The sequence below is a fragment of the Pelophylax lessonae genome (genome assembly GCF_965119305.1).
Source record: "Pelophylax lessonae genome assembly, chromosome: 4".
NCBI lineage: Eukaryota > Metazoa > Chordata > Amphibia > Anura > Ranidae > Pelophylax > Pelophylax lessonae.
In genome coordinates, this window is record NC_138771.1 from 276,973,906 (window position 1) to 276,982,938 (window position 9,033).

General features: G+C 43.1%; 1 protein-coding gene across 1 annotated transcript; it reads right to left on the reverse strand.

The window, feature by feature from the left end:
* Positions 1-393: 393 nt before the first annotated feature.
* BTG1 (BTG anti-proliferation factor 1) lies at positions 394-5,506 on the reverse strand. Its single transcript, XM_082257130.1, has 2 exons — positions 5,168-5,506; positions 394-1,517 (listed from the first exon to the last, which is right to left on the reverse strand). The coding sequence occupies exons 1-2, from the start codon at positions 5,310-5,312 to the stop codon at positions 1,153-1,155; spliced, it is 510 nt and encodes a 169-aa protein (XP_082113256.1). The 5' UTR covers positions 5,313-5,506; the 3' UTR covers positions 394-1,152.
* Between the last annotated feature and the right edge of the window lie 3,527 nt (positions 5,507-9,033).

Below are 9,033 nucleotides of genomic sequence, written 5' to 3' on the forward strand. Positions count from 1 at the left end.
CACTGAACAGACGAGACTCTTTGGCTGTAGCCTTAACATGCAGTTTTGGACAAGACGATCGTAGAGATCATTGAACTCCAAGATGCTTGTCCCATTTAAAGTCCTGGCCATAAGTGGAAAAACACAACGCTTGGTGACAAACGTGTCCTGCCGATTATGTTTCCCTCAAGATAAGGCTACAGCCAAAGAGTCTGTTCAGTGCATTAACATGCACTTTTGGACAAGATGGATCGTAGAGATCATTGAACTCCAAGATGCTTGCCCCATTTAAAGTCCTGGCCATAAGTGGAAAAACACAACCGAACACTGCTTGGTGACAAACATGTGTCCTGCTGATTATGGTTCCCTCAAGATAATGCACTGAACAGACTAGACTCTTTGGCTGTAGCCTTAACATGCACTTTTGGACAAGATGATCGTAGAGATCATTGAACTCCAAGATGCTTGCCCCATTTAAAGCCTTGACCATAAGTGGAAAAACACAACTGAACACTGCTTGGTGACAAACATGTGTCCTGCTGATTATGGTTCCCTCAAGATAAGGCTACAGCCAAAGAGTCTGTTCAGTGCATTAACATGCACTTTTGGACAAGATGATCGTAGAGATCATTGAACTCCAAGATGCTTGCCCCAATTAAAGCCTTGACCATAAGTGGAAAAACACAACTGAACACTGCTTGGTGACAAACATGTGTCCTGCTGATTATGGTTCCCTCAAGATAAGGCTACAGCCAAAGAGTCTGTTCAGTGCATTAACATGCACTTTTGGACAAGATGATCGTAGAGATCATTGAACTCCAAGATGCTTGCCCCAATTAAAGCCTTGACCATAAGTGGAAAAATACAACCGAACACTGTCTGGTGACAAACGTGCCCAATGCAAAGTATGCACATAACCTAATACAGATATTATCACTGACTAAATGTCTAGTGCCAAACACATTGCCTTCTACATACAGGCTGTTAAACTACAAAAAAAAGGTACTGTCCAAACCATGGCACATTCACATCAGTAAGATCTACTTCTATTTTGTGCCCAATCTTCACAGCTGTGACATTTTATACTTCACACTCCATCCCCATAGGAGCCCTCCCAAATTAAAGACAATATTATTCCATCTGTTACAAGATGATTCAGCCTTCAATCGTATCTTAACCAGATACCGTCATCATGTTGTACGTTTTGGAAGGGCTTGTTCGGCCAAGGAGAAGTTCATCTTTGCAGCTGATTCTGCTTTCGACCAGAGATGGGCAGCCATTTTGGATACTGCTGCCTGTTGGGACAGCTTCGTAGAGCACACATATGGAACCATCCTCTCCAATGCGATAAGACACTTCATATGGATCAATCCACAGAGTGAGTTCACTTGGCAGAAGTTTAAACATTTCTTGGCTGCTCAGTCCGATACGGTCTGCTGCTTGCCCAATCAAGGGATCCATTTTGTGGTTAATCCGAATGCAACGGTAAGCTGAACCTTTGGAAGGTTTCTCAGGAAACCAGTGATGTCTGTAATGATCTACAAATGGAATGAAATAGGAAAAAAAAAAAGAAAAAAAAAAAGCACTTATTTATGCACACTTCAAAACCAATGGTGAGCACACAAAAATCATCGAAACTACACAAATTATTAGGCAAGTAGATTAAGTTAGCTCAGTGCAGTTATTTTACTAAAATTTGTAATTAAAAAAAAAAAAAAAAATACATGACGTGAATAAAAATGTATTACTAGGTGCAAAAATAAAAGATTATTCATTATTATTATTTATGTTTCCCTAGAGTATTTTTATGCCACAAAATTAGACCCCTGATTCCTACTATATTTAATTGTATTGTAATCGTACGATGTTGCCCTTGTGTTGTAAAGCGCTGCATAAACTCTGTATAATAATAATAATCTTTGAAAAACATATTCATTCTAGTGTTCTTTTTCATTACATACCACCTTCATTATTATTATTTATGTTTCCCTAGAGTATTTTTATGCCACAAAATTAGACCCCTGATTCCTACTATATTTAATTGTATTGTAATCGTACGATGTTGCCCTTGTGTTGTAAAGCGCTGCATCAACTCTGTATAATAATAATAATATTAATAATCTTTGAAAAACACATTAATTCTAGTGTTCTCCTTTTTCATTAACATACCACCTACTAAATCTATAAAGCAGCTGAAGAATCATTGATCCATATGGAAATACTTTTATTTATTTTTTTGGATTCAGAACAATCCCTAAGCTTGAATTAATAAGAGTGCATAGTTCTAGCAGTACTGCGATTATGAAGGGCTGGCGGGGGGTGGGAGAGAGGGCTTGGGGCACGTAGCCATCCCCCTTGTTTTATCAACACAAAAGAGCTGCTGTTTTGTGTAACTAGAGCCCAGCTACAGCGCAGATCCCTTTAAAAGAACGCACAAAGACCGAAGAGAATAGTGACTAGACTGATAAACATCTGTGTGCTGCTAGGGCACGTTTCACAGCAGTCTTGTGATTTCTATAAATGTATTCTTGGTCTCTTTCCTCTATGGAAGAGTATTGTATTCCCTTCTTTTCTCTTTTCATTAATCGGTTGTTGATTAAGTATTATTGTCATGATTCATCAATAATATGTTTATACGATTATCAAGTGTTTCAACCACTGCTCTGTAGTATGATCAATGTGGTTGATGTGGCTGTAGGATCTATGTATTGATTTATTTTAACCATTTTTTTAATAAATATTTGAATTTTGTCATATTTTTTGCTTTTTTCAATTGAGTGCCTTAAAAATCCCGAATAAGAGGAGAAAAACAATGTTTACTTCTAATGTATTCTTGTTAACGGCCTCCACTAAAACACCTACCACTAAGCTAAATTCAGATGCGAAAGGCAGATTTCCATTAAAAAAAAGGAAAAAAAACAGACACAAGCAAGGGGAAAAAAAAAGCAATGGACTAAGAAGAAGGAAAAAAAAGTCAAATGTGAAGAATCTAAAAATCGGAGATCTAGCTAAGTGCCACCATGTACAAGGCAAAGCCTAAACGTAATGACGGCCTACTGTGAATAAGCACCATCGCTGTAACTTGCCTTGTCTCGACATGTCCGTAATTAGAGCAGAGGAGGAAACTCGTCACTGGTGGGTATACAGCTATAGTCTAGGCAGGAAGGACATACAAGTCTGTACTTTCCAACCAAGGTGGGGGAAGGAGAAGGAGGAGGAGGGCGATACCCTATTGTACAACAAAGACTTGGAAAAACAAACAGCACCAGAAGCTGCCGTCTGGCCAGTTCCCAGCCAGTCCTGACTAGTCTTCAACTGTTGAGTATTAATAAACTTGCCCGACATATTTCTTCTAAAAAAAATAGGTTTTTGGATTATGAACCTATAGGTAACCAGAACTGAAGAAGTGACTTGGAGAAGCTACGAAACATCTTCAAAGTTGCAGAACAAGCCCAGATATATGCAATTGACTAACCTTTCCAAAACAAAGAAGCCCTTGAAATAACCCTCAAGTTTCAGGGGAACCCCTTTGAAAAAATACTAGATCTACAATTTGTTATACATTAGTGAAAAGAATGCTCCCTACACTTGTAGCCAGAGAGGAATCACCCCCCTTAGATCAATTGTGTCAGTGGGAACTTGTCCGAGAGGCAGAAATTGCTCGAGGAACCCCCGATAGAACCCTAGATGAGAAACCCCATACCAGATTTTTGGATTATGAACCTATAGGTAACCAGAACTGAAGAAGTGACTTGGAGAAGCTATGAACGTTACAGAACAAGCCCAGATATATGCAATTCACTAACCTTTCCAAGACAAAGAAGCCCTTGAAATAACCCTCAAGTTTCAGGGGAACCCCTTTGAAAAATTACAATATCTACAAATTGTTATATATTAGTGTGATGATTAGTGGAAAGAATGCTCCCTACACTTGTAGCCAGAAAGGAAACATCCCCTCTTAGATCAATGTTGTCAGTGGGAACTTGTCGGAGAGGCAGAAATTGCTCGAGGAACCCCCGAAAGAACCCTAGATGAGAAACCCTGAACCAGATTAACCCATAAAGTAGATCTATACTCTCAACTGAACAAGATGTGGCCCACTGGTATCATAGAACTGTCCTAAAAGGCCATTTTCATATTTTTTACTGATCTCTCTTAGCCCCTTTCAGCTTCTTCTAAACACACTGGCTTCCTAATGTTGATATGCCTGCACAAAGGCCATTTTTATCTTATTTTTAATGATCTCGTAGCCCCTTTCAGCTTCTTCTAAACACACTGGCTTCCTAATGTTGCTATGCCTGCACAAAGGCCATTTTTATCTTATTTTTTTACGGATCTCTCTTAAGATGTGGCCCATGAGTATCATAGAACTGTCCTAAAAGGCCATTTTCATATTTTTTACTGTTCTCTTAGCCCCTTTCAGCTTCTTCTAAACACACTGGCTTCCTAATGTTGCTATGCCTGCACAAAGGCCATTTTTATCTTATTTGTTTACTGATCTCTCTTAAGATGTGGCCCATGAGTATCATAGAACTGTCCTAAAAGGCCATTTTCATATTTTTTACTGATCTCTTAGCCCCTTTCAGCTTCTTCTAAACACACTGGCTTCCTAATGTTGCTATGCCTGCACAAATGCCATTTTTATCTTATTTTTAATGATCTCTTAGCCCCTTTCAGCTTCTTTTCATTACACATTGGCTTACTGATGGTGCTATGCCTGCACAACATGACCACTGTTCTCCACCAGGGGCGCATGTGACAACACAGGAGTAAAAACAGGCAGGAGCAAAAACAGGAGATCGTTGTCACAGGAAGTGCCCAAACAAAGACCTTCACTGGGGGATTATTTTAATAACAGCTATAGATTTGATAATCTGTTGAAAGCCTAAACTAGATCTTAGTGATCGAGTTTAGTTCTAAAGTCCTCATTGTTTTCCTATTAGACTGATGACCCCTATCTGACAATCTCAACAATAAAATCATAACAAAAAACTGACAACGCCACGAAGACACATTCTGATCATCCACCCAGGCAGATGGATCGATCCCTCTTGTATTATTGTGAAGCTCAGATCGATAGTTCGAAGAGGGAAGGCATTGTTGATGAACTAGTCCCACTAGAGGCCCCCATTACACGATGCTGGGACTATCCGCACATATATACACACAGATCGGGAAAGCTTCTTACCTGACAGCAGTTCTTGTAGGGACTGATTGAAGGTTTGCAGCTCCCGATCGTCCATTAGCCCCTTAGTACGCAGGAACTTGGAGAGGAAGCCCACCGCCGCGATGATCTCTGGCTTCATGTTGATTCGGGAGTAGTGGGTATGCATGGAGGCTGCGGGGACACCACAATGTGGCCGATCCGACTATTTCCTTCTATTTTTGGTGTTTTTTTTTTTTTTTTACTGTTGCGATTTTTTTTCTTTTTTTTTTTCACTTATTCTTTGAACGCGTCTTTGTTTTATTACGATAGAGAGGTCGCTTGTACCATGGCCGGAGGAAGGAAGCTAAGTTGTGAAAGAAGCTGCTCCCTAGTTCTCATCCCTGGGGGTGCTGGAGGAGGACTTGCCACCGTCCTTCTACCGCACACTCCTTCCGTCGCCACTTTCCGATTGAGAAGGCAGCCTTTCCGCCTGGCTTTTTATATAGCCAGAGGGCGGAACTGGCGTCAGCAGGGCGGGGCACGGCGGACCGGCCAATCGGGGGTTCTCAGTGCGGTGACGGCAGCGTGTTGCGGGGAGGATAGGCTTCAGCTGACGTAATCCTTCTGCAAACAAACGAGAACGCAGAGGGAGAAAATTTCCTGTAAACAAGCCAGGCCGGGGGCGGCGACCTGCGGCGTCATCTCTCTGTTATGTGTGCTCTGCTCGCTGTGGGGACAATATAGGAGAGGCTGCCGGGGGACTACAAGTGACAGCAAGTCCTCACAGAGAGCTATGGCTCTTCTCCTAAGAATAATATACAACATACATAGGAAAGTTAGGTGTTGTACGAGGTACAACGAGCAGGACCTGGAGGAAACAATGAGAACCCTGCCCAACAGAGCTAACAATCTACCACAGGTGTCAAACTGACGAATCTCCAGCTGTTGCAGAACTACAAGTCCCATGAGGCATTGCAAGGCTGACAATTATAAGCATAACTCCCACAGGCAGAGGCATGATGGGACTTGTAGTTCTGTAACAGCTGGAGGTCCACCAGTTTGACACGGTGGGGACACGCGGGATATAAAAAAAAAAACGTCCGGCATTTGGCCCGTGTGTATGTCGGTCTGTCGGACATGAATGCTGGAAAACCAGCAGCCGACCAACTACTAGCCGGCCAATGGCAGAGAGCGATGATCAGAATGTTCTGGCGGAGAGATCGCTATACTAACGGCATAGTTAGTACAGCAGCTCCGACCAGAACTGACAGTTTTTTTTTCATTCAACCCAGCAGAAAAAAACTACTAGTGTGTACCCGGCTTTATCCTTCTACAATAGGGGTGTCAAACTCAATTTCATCACAGGCAGCATCAGCATAATGGTTGCCCTCAAAGGGCAGGTTGTATCGGTAAGATCAGATGTCCAGAGTACCCCCCCCTCCCCCCCAACCCACATCAGATGTCAACAGACTCCCTCATCATCAGAAGTCAAGAGACCTCTCACCATCAGAAGTCAAGAGAACCCACACTATCAGAAGTTAGGAGACCCCCCCACCATCAAAAGTCAGGAGTCCTCCACCATCAGAAGTCAAGAGTCCCCCGCCATCAGAAGTCAAGAGACCGCACACCATCAGAAGTCAAGAGATCCTCCCACCATCAGAAGTCAAGAGACCGCACACCATCAGAAGTCAAGAGATCCTCCCACCATCAGAAGTCAAGAGACCGCACACCATCAGAAGTCAAGAGATCCTCCCACCATCAGAAGTCAAGAGACCGCACACCATCAGAAGTCAAGAGACTCCCACCATCAGAAGTCAAGAGACCCCCTCACCATCAGAAGTCAAGAGACCCCCCCACCATCCGAAGTTAAGAGTCCCCCACCATCCAAAGTCAAGAGACCGCACACCATCAGAAGTCAAGAGACCCCTCACCATCAGAAGTCCAGAGACCCCACACCATCAGATGTCAAGAGACCCTCCACCATCAGAAGTCAAGAGTCCCCCACCATCAGAAGTCAAGAGACCCCTCACCATCGGAAGTCAAGTGACCCCTCACCATCAGAAGTCAAGAGACCCCTCACCATCAGAAGTCAAGAGACCACCCCCCACCATCAGAAGTCAAAAGTCCCCCACCATCAGAAGTCAAGAGCCCCCCACCCTCCCTTACATCACAGTGCACCTACCTTACCTTGTGCTGTTGCCGGGAAGAAGCTGGGGGCAGAGCTAGGAAGCAGAAAGGGCAGTGTCTGGAGGAGAACCAGAGGAGGGCTGGAGTCAGCTGTAGCATTCTGTTGAATGCTGACACCAGGGGAGGCGGAGATGAGATGGTGCTGCGAGTGTGCGAAGAAACGCAGGATCTGGTGAAGTTCTGTCCTCCTCTCTGCTGCCAAGTGCTGAGACAAGGTGGGGGCATGGACAAGGGGAGTGCCACAGCTGCAGAAGAGGTGCGAGGGCCACATGAAATTGCCGACGTGTCGGATTCAGCCTTGTGTTTGACACATGTGTTGTACAATAAACCATACACATCCTATACTTAACCACTTGAAGACCAGGCCTATACCGACATGTCTCTCCTACATGTAAAAATCAACATTTTTTGCTAGAAATATTTTCAGAACCCTAAAACTTTTATATAAACACTCACCAGCCACTTTTTTAGGTACAACTTGCTAGTACCGGGTTGGGCCCCCCCCCCCCTTTGCCTTCAGAACTGCCTTAAATTGTAAGTGCGCCCTAAAACTAAAATCGCTACATCTATTGAAATCCATAATCTAACACTAACCTATCTATCCCTGTAAAGAAGAAATCAGTATACATACCTTTTTTAAAGCCAATCCGGTCTCCAGCAGCGTAATTTCTGCAGAGGACACAGCCGACAACGGCTGTGAAATGAATGGGGAGTGACGTCACCCATAGACCTACTATGGGGCTTCTGTTGTCGGCTGTGTCCTCTGCACACGCCTCCACAACGAAGCTGTGGCTGACAGCTTAGCGTTGGTTCGGATCAGATCGGCTTCAAAAAAGGTACAGTGCTTTGCGAAAGTATTCGGCCCCCTTGAACTTTTCGACCTTTTGCCACATTTCAGGCTTCAAACATAAAGATATAAAACTGTAATTTTTTTGTGAAGAATCAACAACAAGTGGGACACAATCATGAAGTGGAACGAAATTTATTGGATATTTCAAACTTTTTTATTAAATAAAAAACTGAAAAATTGGGCGTGCAAAATTATTCAGCCCCCTTAAGTTAATACTTTGTAGCGCCACCTTTTGCTGCCATTACAGCTGTAAGTCGCTTGGGGTATGTCTCTATCAGTTTTGCACATTGAGAGACTTTTTTTGCCCATTCCTCCTTGCAAAACAGCTTGAGCTCAGTGAGGTTGGATGGAGAGCGTTTGTGAACAGCAGTTTTCAGTTCTTTCCACAGATTCTCGATTGGATTCAGGTCTGGACTTTGACTTGGCCATTCTAACACCTGGATATGTTTATTTGTGAACCATTCCATTGTAGATTTTGCTTTATGTTTTGGATCATTGTCTTGTTGGAAGACAAATCTCCATCCCAGTCTCAGGTCTTTTGCAGACTCCCATCAGGTTTTCTTCCAGAATGGTCCTGTATTTGGCTGCATCCATCTTCCTATCCATTTTAACCATCTTCCCTGTCCCTGCTGAAGAAAAGCAGGCCCAAACCATGATGCTACCACCACCATGTTTGACAGTGGGGATGGTGTGTTCAGGGTGATGAGCTGTGTTGCTTTTACGCCAAACATAACATTTTGCATTGTTGCCAAAAAGTTTGATTTTGGTTTCATCTGACCAGAGCACCTTCTTCCACGTTTGGTGTGTCTCCCAGGTGGTTTGTGGCAAACTTTAAACAACACTTTTTATGGAAATCTTTAAGAAATGGCTT